Source organism: Chelon labrosus, assembly GCF_963514085.1.
Source record: "Chelon labrosus genome assembly, chromosome: 5".
Lineage (NCBI taxonomy): Eukaryota > Metazoa > Chordata > Actinopteri > Mugiliformes > Mugilidae > Chelon > Chelon labrosus.
In genome coordinates, this window is record NC_140341.1 from 5,729,785 (window position 1) to 5,743,727 (window position 13,943).

Consider the following 13,943-nt stretch of genomic DNA (forward strand, 5'->3'; position numbering starts at 1 on the left):
AGAAATCGGTTAAATCAAAAGTTTAAAACCTGAGTTGGGAAAGTTGTATCTTGCATACAATAAAGTTTTTTATGTTTCTGTTTTCTTCAGTCAGGATTGGGCCTATATGCTATGTGTGCACAACATAGATAGTTTTACTTCATATCTGTTCTGTGATTATGATCTGGTCTGCCACTTTAAATAGTGGTGTACCCCAAAGCTGTATTTTGGGCCACATTTTATTTCCATTTCACGACTGTGTTTAGAACATATAAGATCCCTTACCGTTACTACACACATGTTGATACTGCACCATGCTTGTCACTGTCAAGGACTAATGCAGCTCTGCAAAATGTACTAAGTAATCAAAAATTGGCACAAGTGATCCCCCTCCCCCTCAGTGACACAAACACTTATCTCTTCCTCTCAATCCAGGAACTTGTGAATAAACCAGGTTTATTCATCAGAGTTTAGACTCACGCTGTTACATATAAACAGAAAAAAATATTACCACATTCGAATTGGTGAAGTATAATCACATAAATATATGGAACAAAGGCAAGTTTGGGCCATTACAACTTAAAAAATGACGATGAACATTATGGACAGCATCAGTACACAGTCAGGTTTGCTCGTTGCAAAAAAACATTAATGAATGTACAGATTAACTCAGTATAGGAAAATACAAAAACAATTTGGAGTTGATGATACTCAAAGATTAGATAGATCACATGCAATGTTGTGAAAGCAGTGACTCTGTCGGTTAAAACTTTGGCACATTAGTTTTGATTGTCTTGACAGAACAACTGAACAACTTCTTGAGGTGTTTAGAGATTTCCTTCATTTTTACTCCATATATGATTGGATTAAAGAGAGGATTGTACAAAACCACTTGTAAGGACATACTTAAACGCACAATTTGGGGGAAATCAAATTGTATTCGAGCTACAATGACGTCATACGCACAAAGACAGGAGAAGCTGATCAGAACAAGCAGGTGAGGTAAACAGGTCTCTGCAGCTTTCCTCCTGACTTCTCTACAGCTTCGATACGTGACTATAAATATCTTTGTGTATGTGAAAAGGATGAAAAGCACAGGCAAGAGTGCAACATTTAGCAAAACTACTACACCATACACAGACAGCACTTTTGAGCTCTCACAGTGAAGTTTATACACTGAGTTATTGCAAAAGACTCCATTCAAAGAAAAGGCACAGAGCTTTCTAACAGCACTCAGTGCAACTGCAACTGCAAGGTGACAAGCAGGTGTGAGCCAAGCCAAACCGAGGAACACTTTAACTCTTATTTCCTTCATGATAGTTGGATATTGCAGAGGTTTACATATAGACACATATCTATCGTAAGCCATGGCAGCCAAAAGTAAGAAATCTGAACCCCCTAAAGAGTAATATATAAACAACTGAAAGAGACAACCTGAATAAGAGATGATCTGCCTATCTGATAAAATATCAATGAGGAGCTTCGGGTAGATGGTCGTGCTGAAAAGAACAGAATTCACTGACAACGCTGCAATGAAAATGTACATAGGCTCATGGAGGTTTTGGTGAATCCAGATCAGATACACAATAGTGGAATTACTGCAGATGATCAAAACATAAACTGTGAACATGATTAAAAAATAAAGATATCTGTATTTGTGAACATCCACATAACCGTCAAATGTTATGTATGTAGCATTGAATTTATTGTCCATTAGTATTGTCATAAACAAGACATTAATGAATACAACAGGTAGACTGCATAACTGGCATAACAACTGAGGAAAGATTGTTGAGAGGATGTACTGTTACTGAGATGATTTTATGACACGCATGGCACGTGAAACTCTGGAGGGTCCGACCCATAGGAGCTGTTGGCGCATGTTCGCTTGTGCATGTTTTTTTTTTTTTTTTTTTTTTTTTTTAAATGATCTTTGTTAAAGTTGTTGTCATTAAGATTTCAGTTGTGGTCAGTGTGCCTTCATACACCACCGGCAGTCAGGGGTCAAGAAATTGTTTGTGGCCCTGTGAAATAATTTGAGACTGAGGAGGCCCAGATGGTTACCCTTTGGCCCATGTACATCTTTCTCTGGGGCCCAAGAATTAAGAAACACCAGAGGTTTGTCTGTTTTTAAGTATTAACCACCAAATATTCTTTTTATTTTTAATTTTTGTGAAGCTGCTCTACATAGGTAGACGAAGACGCTACAGCCTACTGGTCTGCACAATGCAACACCAAAGTGCCAAAATCTGTAATTCCTCGAATGCCCACCTGAGGCTCCAAAATCACTAATAATAAAAGCCCCATTTTTTTCAAGTAGTTTAGTACATACGAAGTTTGGGCCAAAAATATGATAATTTTAAGGTGATGGTACGATATTTGTTCTCTGCCCAGATGGCACCGCTCCTACTCACTGATACTCAGGACACTTGACAGACAGACTGACAAATCTAGTACACACAAGAGCACACACATTAACACACCAGTGCCAAGCAGGATTCAGAGTCTTGCTTGAAAACGCTTCAGCACATGGTCCGTGTAGCGGGGATTCAACAGCTAACACTCTGGTTTGTGGAAAACACGCAATACCTAGTGAGTCACCACATGTGCACTCACATATTAGATCTATGTTTAGAATGAAGAAGAGTGTTATGTCGTCTAATTTACTGCCCTAATCAAATCATTTTCAAAGAAAAAAATGAAACCGTTATGAATACACATATTTTTTTTATTTAAATTACAGTGATGAGAGAATTCTCTACAATAACACTATAAGTTATATTCAACAACTGAATGTGATCGAGTTAAATCGATTTTCATTATAATTTCACTAAAAGGAATCACTAAAGCCATTAAAGTGTTGCACACAAAGACAAACTTTAAGCGAGTAGAAAAAATGTACCTTTCTAATACACAAATGATTTAATCTGCTTCATGAGAAACAGTGAGGATGAAATCAGATGAGTTTGACTGGACAGAACAACCCTTTTAAGTGTTTAGAAATTTCCTTCATTTTGAGTCCATATACAAATGGATTAAACAGAGGGTGATACAGAATTATTTGTAACGTCATCAGGAAACGTACATTTTTTGAAAAATTCGATTCCACCCGAACTATGATTCCCTCATATCCACTCAAAATGGAGAAAACGATCAAGACCAACAGGTGTGGTAAACATGTCTCTGCAGCTTTCTTCCTGACTTCTCTAGAACATCGATAGGTTATTATAAGTATCCTGGTGTATGTAAAAACTATGAAGAGCAGAGGAAGTGCTACAAGATCTAATAAAATTACCACACCAAACATAGTTATGGATCTTGATTTTACACAATGAATACTGTAAATTGCGTTGTTACAAAATACTCCTTTGAAACTGAAGTCACATATTTCTGCTTCTGCGCTCAGTATTGCAGGAACAGCAATATGACAAGCAGGAATAAGCCAAGCTATAACCAGGAACATACTCACGGTAGTTCTTGTCATGATGTTTGGATATTGCAGAGGTTTACATATAGACACATATCTGTCATAGGACATAGCTGACAATAGAAAGAATTCTGCACTCGCTAAAAAGTAAAACAGAAAAAACTGAAAGAGACAGGAAGAATATGAGATGATCTGTTTTTCGGATAAAAAGTCAATCAGGAGCTTTGGATAAACAGTAGTGCTATAAAGAACACTATTCAGTAGCAAAGCTGCAATAAAAATATACATAGGCTCATGGAGGTTTTTATGCATCCAGATAAGGTACACAATAGTAGAATTGCTGCATACTATTAGCATATATAGTGTGAACATAATCACAAAATAGACATATCTGTATTTGTCAATTTCCACGTACCCATCAAGAATTATGTAGGTAACATTTAACTCATCATCATCCATCAGTGTTGGTAAAACCTAAATGTTCAATGATGAAACAGACTGTGTAACAAGTGAACATAAGTTATCATTCAAATTGCCCCAACAACCAACCTGTTCTAAGAGTCTTATTCATTCACAGATACTTGATCTTGACATTCACGTGGTGCATGTCCACCTGCAAAATGTGAATTGTTCAAGACTGCGGAAAGTTATTATCAGATTGCTAGACCCTCAAAGGATCTCAACTCTGGAGGCCCGTTACATCATTGCTCTACCGCAATGGATAATCTTTCTTGCTCACAGTATCCTATGTTGTAGTCCACGACAGCAAACTTGTCCTTTCTTGTTTTAGAAATTTGAGGAATGCATGTCATTGTAATTTAACTCAGGCCAGACCAAAGTGTCATTGCCAGCTATACCCCTGTGTCCTGTAATCATGTGCTATGTGCCATGTTTTCTCACGGTAGATGGTACTGTGATTCTCTTTCTGGTTGGATGTGTTGTTCCCAAAAAAATTTGACTTCCTTTGCCCATCACTGATTTTCTTTTCTGGATTCAGGTGAATACTATAGATTGAACGACTTCTGATTTTTAAAAGTCCACTAATATTTGGTGAGTGGATGTAAACAGAGTCGTAAAAACAGAGTAGAAAGCAATGAAGGCTGTATTCTTGACCTGAATACATATTATAGCGTGTCACACAAAATAAGCTTTGGAGGCTTTACTACAAGGTAACTGAAGCTTGAACACAGGCTACTGTCGAGTGTAGCGTAGCACACGCCAACACCATAAACACTTAGTCTTACACTATAATATGCGGCTCTCGCTCAGTAAACTCTCAGCTCCACCATAAATTCCATCCATCGCACGGTGCATTCACCGACATCAAGGACAAAAAAACACGCTCTGCAACCACAGCAACAATGTCAACTAAGAACTAAGATATCGTGCGCCTTCGGGTTCAGTGGTAACATGTTGGAGAAAAGTTTGGAGAGAGTTTGTGTGTTTTGGTGCTCCGTTTTGGACTGTTTCTGTGTTTATTGGCTACTGATTTTGGATTACGGACATCGGACTATCTGCGGACACCCTTGGCTTGAATACTGCCTGGTTTAATGACGCTGATTTTCGGAACACAGAAGGAAATAACTGAGCTAAGTGGCTAGTTTTATCAAACTAGCTAGCGGGCAGCTAGGGTAATAGCAGACGCTACCTCGTGTTACCTAGCAACATGGGTCCGAAGAAGGCTCTGACAGCCGAAGAGGGCGATGACATTAAGAAGTCTCTCGACTTCTTGTCTGAAGAGATTTTAGTTGTGAAACTGCAGCAAGAATCCATCCTGGACCTGGTGGAGGAAGTGAAGGCTCTCCGGATCCATAATGCCGAGAAGGACCGGTGTCTGGTGTACCTGGAGAGTCGAGTGGCAGAGCTGGAGCAGTACACCAGGGTCAATGATATGATTGGGACCGGGCTCCGTATCAAACCCTAGTCATACGCCCGGGCGGTGACCGTTGACAACGGGGGGGGGGCCCGGTGAGCAGGATGTCAGCTCTGTAGAGCAACAGGTGGCTGCCTTCCTACAATCCAAAGGGATTGAAATGGACTGGAGCAACGTTGAGGCATGCCACCCTCTGCCCCGGAGAGATGACAGCGACAAACGAGCCGTGATCATGAGATTTGTCAACAGAAAACACAAAATTGCACTGTTAAAACAAGGAAGGAAACTGAAAGGATCAAACGTATTTATCAATGAGCATCTGACCAAACGAAACGCCGATATTGCCAGAAAAGCACGCCTCATGAAAAAACAGGGAAAAATTCAACACACATGGACATCAAACTGTAAAGTATTCATTAAACTAAACGAGACACCAGAGCAAGCCAAAGTGCTGGTCATCAGGAACATCGAGGAAATGGACAAACACGAATGATTATCACAATCCGGACGAAGGTATGATGACTCATACACAACACATCACCATGATACAGTCTGAAAGAACTCATTCATCTACATTTGGAGATAATAGGGATATAATTCAAAGGATTGCTGATCATGAAAAGCTGGAACTGAGAACATTTCAATACACTGACCATAATTTACTGGACTTGGAGCACGATATAGACCCGGACAATAACTTCTTCTCTAACATCAACGACAACTGCTGATATTAAACAGCTGAACAGTACAATCAGACCATTAAAATGGACAGCAAATTGTCTATAATCCATTTCAATAGCGGAAGTGTGTATGCAAACTTCAATAACATCAAGGAATATTTAGGTCAAGTTAAAAAAAACATTTAAAATAATTGCAATATAAGAAACATGGATCAATGCAGATAAAGGAATGGATTTTGAACTGGAGGGATATGAATTTAACTGTGTAAACAGAAAGAACAAGAGTGGAGGAGGAGTGGCTGTGTATGTGGATAACTTAAGTTATATAGTAGTAGAAAATATGACAACTGTCATTGATAACTTATTAGAATGTATAACAATTGAAATATGTGGAGAAAAAAAGAAAAATGAAATGTAATGATCAGCTGTATATACAGAGCACCGGGCTCCAGTGTTGAAGCATTCAAGGACTGGATAGGGGAAATGTTTTCAAAAACTAATCAAAAAGTTGTTTTCATTTGTGGTGACTTCAATATTGATTTGCTCAATCCAAATAAGCACAAAATGACTGACAAATTTATCAATACAATGTACAGCATGAGTTTACATCCAAAAATCACCAGACCTAGTAGAATCACATCCCACTGTGCCACTTTAATCGATAACATATTTGCCAATGATATTGAAAATAATACAATGAGTGGACTATTAATTAACGACATCAGTGACCACCTACCAGTGTTTACAGTTTATAACAGCAACTGCCAGAGAAATCAGCCAGAGAAAAAACTAAAATACAGACGTGTGAGGACAGAGGAAACTATGAGTATATTTAAGAATGATTTACTGGCACAAAATTGGGAAAGGTATATAATGAAGGTGATGTTGATAGTGCATATGAAACCTTTTTAAGAATATTCACATCATTATATGATAAAAATTTACTACAGAAAACAAAAATACAATGATCGACCATGGTTCACGAAGGGATTACAAAATGCCTGTAAAAAGAAAAATACACTATATAGAGAATTCATAAAACAAAGGACTAAAGAGGCAGAAAAGAAATATAAAAACTATAAAAACAAGTTAACCAATATTATAAGGGTATGTAGGAAAGAATACTATAGTAAAATATTATATTATAACAAAAGCAATATTAAAGGAATATGGGACATATTAAATAGTATTATTAAAAATAGTGCTAAACAACAGAGCTACCCTCAATATTTTATTGATAATAATATTAAAAAGGACAATATGGATGATGTGGTCAACAGCTTTAATCATTTTTTTGTAAATGTTGGACCAAACCTGGTAAGAAAAATTCCAGATTCATTGTTATCTGAGGATTGGAATGACAATCTTATAGTGAGAAATCCCAGTTCAATGTTCCTTACAGCAGTGGAAGAAAAAGAAATAAAAGATACGGTAAATAAATGTAAATACAAAACATCTACTGATTCAAATGAAATTGATAGGAAAATTGTAAAAAAGGTCATTGAGGGGATTTCTGAACCACTTACATACATGTGTAACTTATCATTCCAACCCAAAAATTTCCTAACAACATGAAAATAGCTAAAGTTGTGTCGCTGTATAAAACTGGGGATAGACACCACTTCACAAATTACAGGCCAGTTTCTTTACTTCCACAATTCTCCAAAATTCTAGAAAAACTATTCAATAACAGATTAGACAAATTCATAAACAAACATAAATTACTTTCTGACGGTCAATACGGATTTAGAGCAAACAGCTCAACATCACTGGCATTAACAGAATCAATTGAGGAGATCACAAACGCTATTGATCACAAACTGCATTCAGTTGGAGTATTCATAGATCTCAAAAAAGCTTTTGATACAATTAATCATAACATATTAATCAGTAAACTTGAACGGTACGGGATCAGGGGGTTAGTATTGCACTGGGTGAGGAGTTATTTAAGTAACAGAAAACAGTTTGTGAAGTTGGGGGAACATTCATCGTCATGCTTGGACATTGCTTGTGGCGTCCCACAGGGGTCAGTATTAGGTCCAAAACTATTTATACTTTACATAAATGACATATGAAAAGTTTCAAGAACATTAAAATTAGTGTTATTTGCAGATGACACTAGTATTTTTTGTTCTGGGGGGGATTTACATGAACTACTGGGGAGGATCACCACTGAAATGTGCAAACTGAAAATGTGGTTTGACAGAAACAAATTATCATTAAACTTAAGTAAAACCAAATTCATGTTATTCGGCAATTGCAATAAGAATACACAAGTACAGTTACAAGTAGATGGGGTGGACGTTGAAAGAGTATATGAAAACAAGTTTCTTGGGATAACAATTGATGATAAAATAAACTGTAAGTCTCATATCAAACATGTACAAAGCAAACTGTCAAGAAGCATTTCAGTTCTGAGCAAAGCAAAACACATTCTGGACCACAAATCACTCCACATTCTCTACTGTTCACTGATTTTACAATATTTACAATACTGTGCAGAGGTTTGGGGCAATACTTATAAATGTACAATACAATCTCTATCCATACTGCAGAAAAGAGCCATAAGAATTGTTGTGAATAAACTAAATTAGTCGGTTGGCCACCAGGGGTCACCCTCGTTCACTAGGAAGTGTTGTGGAAGGACTGTTCTTCTTCGTGTTTTGGGGGGTAAAACGTCTCTTCCTGTTTTACCTGTGTTTTCCTCTCAGTATGTGTCTGCTCGTCGTTATTATATAAAAGTCATATTTGATCTATACAGCGTGCATGGTCCTTTTTCCGATCAAGTTACCACATATTTTTGGCGACGAGGTGAACCGGTCTGTGGCCGTGTCGACGGGAGCATCTCCGTTTTGTTTTGTTGTTAGCGTAGCTAGGCTAAAGTGTGCTAGCTAGCGAGTTAGGCGGCTGTCTGCGAGCGGCAAGACCGAGGACGGACAGCGCCGGACGGAGGAGACTCAGGTCGCGGAGAATACGGCAGGACGAGAGGCACGAGAGGCTCCAGCGGCTGCAGCGGCTGCGGTGGGACCGTCAGCGGAGCAGCGCGAGCAGAGGAAAGAAGCGCCGGTGGCGGCAGGAGAGCCGCTGGGGATCGGAGTTCATGCTCGGATGGCTACGTATGGGACTGTCGGGGAATTTGTGGAGGGAAACGAGGACTGGACCGAGTACGAGGAGAGGTTGGGACACTTTTTCTCTGCTAATGAGATTACGGATGAGGCTAAAAAGCGCTCTATTCTCCTGAGTGCATGTGGAGCAAAGAGTTATAAGCTGATAAGGAACTTGGCCACACCGCGGAAACCAGGGGAAATCCCGTATGATGAACTGGTCGCACTCGTGGGGAACCACCACAATCCCAAACCGTCTGTGATAGTCCAGAGGTTCAAGTTCCATAGCCATTTCAGGAAGCAGGGCCAGTCTGTATCCACCTTTGTTGCTGAGTTACGACAGCTTTCAGAGCATTGTGACTTTGGGACAGTGTTGGATGATATGCTCCGGGACAGACTGGTATGCGGTATCAATAATGATGCCATTCAACGCCGCCTGCTGGGGGAAACCCCACCCCTGACGTTCAAGAAGGCGTTTGAGATTTCTCAAGGTATGGAGATGGCTGCTAACAATGCTAAAGATATCCAAAAAGGAAATGGAGGAGCACAGATAGCAGCAGTGCACCAAGTCAAGAAAGACACTGGTAAGCCGGCAAAGCGAGTGGAATGTTTCCGGTGTGGTGGGGCACACTATGCTAATGACTGTAAATTTAAAGATACTGTGTGCCATGCATGTAACAAAAAAGGGCATTTGGCCAAGAAGTGTAGAGGGTCAAAAGGGAGGGGGAAGCCGGGGCTGGGAAAAATTAATCAGAGGCTGAATGCTCCTATAACATGTTTGGGGTGGAAACAGATGAGGAACCAACTGAGCCCTATTATGCTACCATCACTGTCAGAGGGAAGGACATTAAGTTTGAAATTGATTCAGGGGCTACTGCATCCGTCATCAGTGAGGACACCTACAGACAGACCTGGGGGTCTGACCTGCCTCCCCTCAGTCCATCAAAGCTCAAACTCAGGACATATACAGGCCAGCCCATTCCTCATTTGGGGGTGCTGTATGTGGACATTTCAGCAGAGGGTCAGAAGGCAAACGCCAGGCTGGTGGTTGCTAAGGGCAGCGGCCCCAGTCTGTTGGGCCGTGACTGGCTTCACAAAATCCGTCTGAACTGGCATGAGATAAAATATGCAAGTACAACAGAGAACATGTTGCAGCGGTACAAGGAAGTGTTCGGGGACGAGCTGGGAACACTTAAGGGTTTACAGTAAAGCTCCATGTGAACCCTGAGGCTGCACCGAGATTTTTCAAGCCCAGGTCAGTCCCTTATGCCATGAAAGGCAAAGTGGAAGACGAGCTGGAACGGTTGCAGAAGCTGGGCATAATAGAGCCTGTTCAGTTCTCGAGGTGGGCAGCACCCATTGTTCCAGTTTTGAAAGAGGACAAAACTGCACGGATATGCGGGGACTACAAACTCACTGTCAATCAAGTCTCTAAGCTGGAGGAGTACCCGTTGCCACGCATAGAGGACTTGTTCGCAACCCTATCAGGGGGTAAGCTTTTCACAAAGTTGGACATGAGCCAGGCTTATCAGCAGCTGCTGCTTGACGAGGAGTCAAAAGAGTATGTCACCATCAACACGCACAAGGGACTGTTTAAATACAATCGCCTGGTGTTTGGAGTGGCATCCAGTCCTGCCATTTTCCAAAGAACAATGGACACACTGCTGCAGGGGATTCCTCATGTAGCGGTGTACCTGGATGATATTTTGATCACAGGGGCAACAGAGGCGGAGCATCTGGCTAACCTGGAGCAGGTGTTGAAGAGGCTCTTAGAAGCAGGGCTGCGGTTAAAGCGCAGCAAATGTGTGTTCCTGGCACCAAGTGTGACCTACCTGGGGCACAGGATCACAGCTGAGGGGCTCCACCCAGTGGAGGATAAGGTGAGAGCCATTAAAGAGGCCCCAAGCCCTAAGTGTGTTGCTGAACTCAGATCATTTTTGGGCTTAGTAAATTATTATGGGAAATTTCTGCCCGACCTTTCAAGAGTCTTAGCCCCACTATACAAGCTTCTTCACAATGACACCAAGTGGCAGTGGTGTGCAGAGCAGGAGGAGGCTTTTAAGGAAGTGAAAGAGATCCTCCACTCAACGACATTCCTAGTTCACTATGACCCGGATAAAGAGATAATCCTTTCATGTGATGCCTCACCCTACGGGGTCGGGGCAGTCTTGTCACATGTGATGGAGGACGGATCAGAGAAACCGGTTGGTTTTGCTTCACGTACCCTGACAGCAGCGGAGAATGGATATTCACAACTAGACAAAGAAGGTCTAGCCATCATCTTTGCTGTCAAACGCTTTCATCAGTATCTCTATGGCCGTGCTTTCAAAATCCACACAGACCATAAACCACTGATGAGTCTGTTCAGCGAGACCAAGTGCATCCCGCCGCTAGCTTCAGCCAGGATACAGCGGTGGGCGCTCACACTGTCAGCCTACCAGTATTCGATAGTGTACAGAGCAGGTAAAGATAATGCCAACGCTGATGCCCTAAGCCGGCTGCCCTTGCCTGACACGCCTGTAAGTACCTATGTGCCTCCAGAGACTGTGTTTTCGATGGAGAGGCTTGCAGAGACACCGATAAGAGCGTCCCAGATCAGGCAGTGGACAGAGAGGGACCCTGTCATGGCACGAGTCAAACTTTTCCTGTTGCAAGGCTGGCCCAGTGTGGTGGACGGAGAGGAGCTGAAGCCTTATGTTAAACGCAAATCAGAGCTGAGTCTGCAGTAGTGTTGTTTTTGGCAGCCTGTTTTAATTTTAGTTTTAGTCTAGTCTTTGTGTCAAGCTGTCATTTTAGTTTTTATTAGTTTTAGTCATGTTCATACTTTTTAGTCTAGTCAAGTTTCAGTCAACTAAAAGTCTGAGCATTTTAGTCTCATTTTAGTCAGAATTATCCATGACTATTTTCGTCTAGTTTTAGTCGACGAAAACTGATGACATTTTCGTCTAGTTTTAGTCAACAAAAACTGATGACATTTAGTCTAGTTTTAGTCAATGACAATTGTATTTGAGTCTCTTTTTAGTAATGCAATTCTATTTAACCCAGTCAATATAGTATAAGTACCTTGTAGTATAGACAAAACCAAAATTTTCTTTTAGCCAAACCTATTTCTAACAAGGTTCTTATTATATTATTGTTACCTTATAGACTCAAGAATACATCCATTCCAGACACAGAAGACGCTGATTTGAATTTACAACATATTTATTTTACTAACCAAACATGGTAGAAGTACACCCACAAAAATGTAAATAAAATTAATAAAAACAATAAATTAAATAAAATAAATAAAGAAACAATATATAAAATAAATAAAATAGTTTAACATAAAGAGAAACAAGGTCTGTTCTCTCTGTTTCTCTGGTGCCCAGTACAGATACAGTATCTCTGTTTGATTGCCATAAAACCCACATTTTTCAAACTGTTCAAAGTCTACAAATTCAGCTTTCAACTGTTAACACTGTGTTGGCTTGAACTTAATACAAAACAAAAATAAAGTCTTCACAACCAAATCAGAATCACCATTTTTTTTTTTTGCATCGATATGGGAAAGGCTGCTTATCAAAATGCTCTGTGTCTGTACAGTACATGCAAGCATGCTTCTTGCATGTCTGTTCATGGCAGCTATTAACTACTACTCCTGCGGCCACAAGAGAGGTAACCAGTTACACTGAAGACCCTCTCTGTAAATGCCTGAGAGGCTGGCATCGCAAGGAGGTCCAAGGCCAGAGGTTTCAGTGTTGGAAATGCAGTGGAACAACACTGAGTTAACCAATACTCAATGCCGGATTCCTCAACCTCAGCACTAGTAGCAGTCTGGTGGGACTCGGACAGCCCCTCTTTATATTTTAAAATCTCCTGCCTAATGTTTGTTGTCTTGGCTGTCTTGGGCCTCGATGGACGATTAGCACTGAAGAACTTAAATCTACAACATTTAGCAGGGGTTGACTCTGGAGCCTCTGTACCCTCATTTGTGACTTGCTCATCATCGGTTAACTGCTCTTCTCGTACTTGCACTCTTTGTGGCACAAGATGAGCAATGTAGTCCTCTGCCTTTCTGACAAGATTCTGTACATCAATATCATCATTTTCCAGAAGGGTTTCAGCTACACACGGGTCCACAAAGCATGCTGCTGCAGGAAGTGGTGAGAAGTTGTCAGCCGTTATGTCAAGAAACACACTAAAGCGCCTATCCATGCTGGACAGCATCTTCTGAGCCAGAGTAGCTGCATCTTTGTAGGTTCGCCCATGTGCAAGCGAGAACTCCGACAGGTGGATTTTGAGATCCATGAGTGCTGGCACAACAAGGGAAAGTGACTGAGTGTCACTTTCAAGCGACTTAGTGTGCTCTGCAAATGGCAGAAGAAGGTCTCTCAGTATCCCAATCTTCTGCCACTCACTAGGCTGCAGGCTGTCCCAGCTCATGAACTCAGCTACAGCTGTGAGGTGCTCTTTGACTTCAAGACAGCGTGAAATCATAGCAAAGCAACTTGACCACCTGGTGGGACAGTCTTTTACCAGAACCAGAGCACACTTCTGCAGCAGCTGCTCTGTGGCGACAGATGACTTCCTAAATTTGTTCACCAAGTGCCTCACTTTCTCTAACAGCCTTCGGATTGGGGGTTCCTTCTGGATCATATTCACTACAAGCTGTACGGTGTGAACCACACATGGTGTCCTCTCTATGGCTCCGTAGTCATATCTACATGGAAATAATAACATAAAAAAAGTACATATTTAATAATTTTAGCCCTTACATTATTTAACCAAATTAAATTGTTCTAGTAGTTAACTTCCTATGAACATATTTAGTCTTTATGTATATGAAATTAAATCATGACCAGTTTCATAAATGCTGAATGCATTATACTGTATATAGT

At 40.7% G+C, this 13,943-nt stretch overlaps 1 protein-coding gene across 1 annotated transcript; it reads right to left on the reverse strand.

Moving 5' to 3' along the window:
- Positions 1 to 742: 742 nt before the first annotated feature.
- LOC311488765 (olfactory receptor 11A1-like) lies at positions 743 to 4,513 on the reverse strand (the record flags this gene model as incomplete). The annotated part of the gene is made up of 2 exons (XM_084545614.1): positions 3,544 to 4,513; positions 743 to 1,377 (listed from the first exon to the last, which is right to left on the reverse strand). Exons 1-2 carry the CDS (start codon positions 3,863 to 3,865, stop codon positions 743 to 745), a joined length of 957 nt encoding a protein of 318 aa, XP_084401740.1. The 5' UTR covers positions 3,866 to 4,513.
- Between the last annotated feature and the right edge of the window lie 9,430 nt (positions 4,514 to 13,943).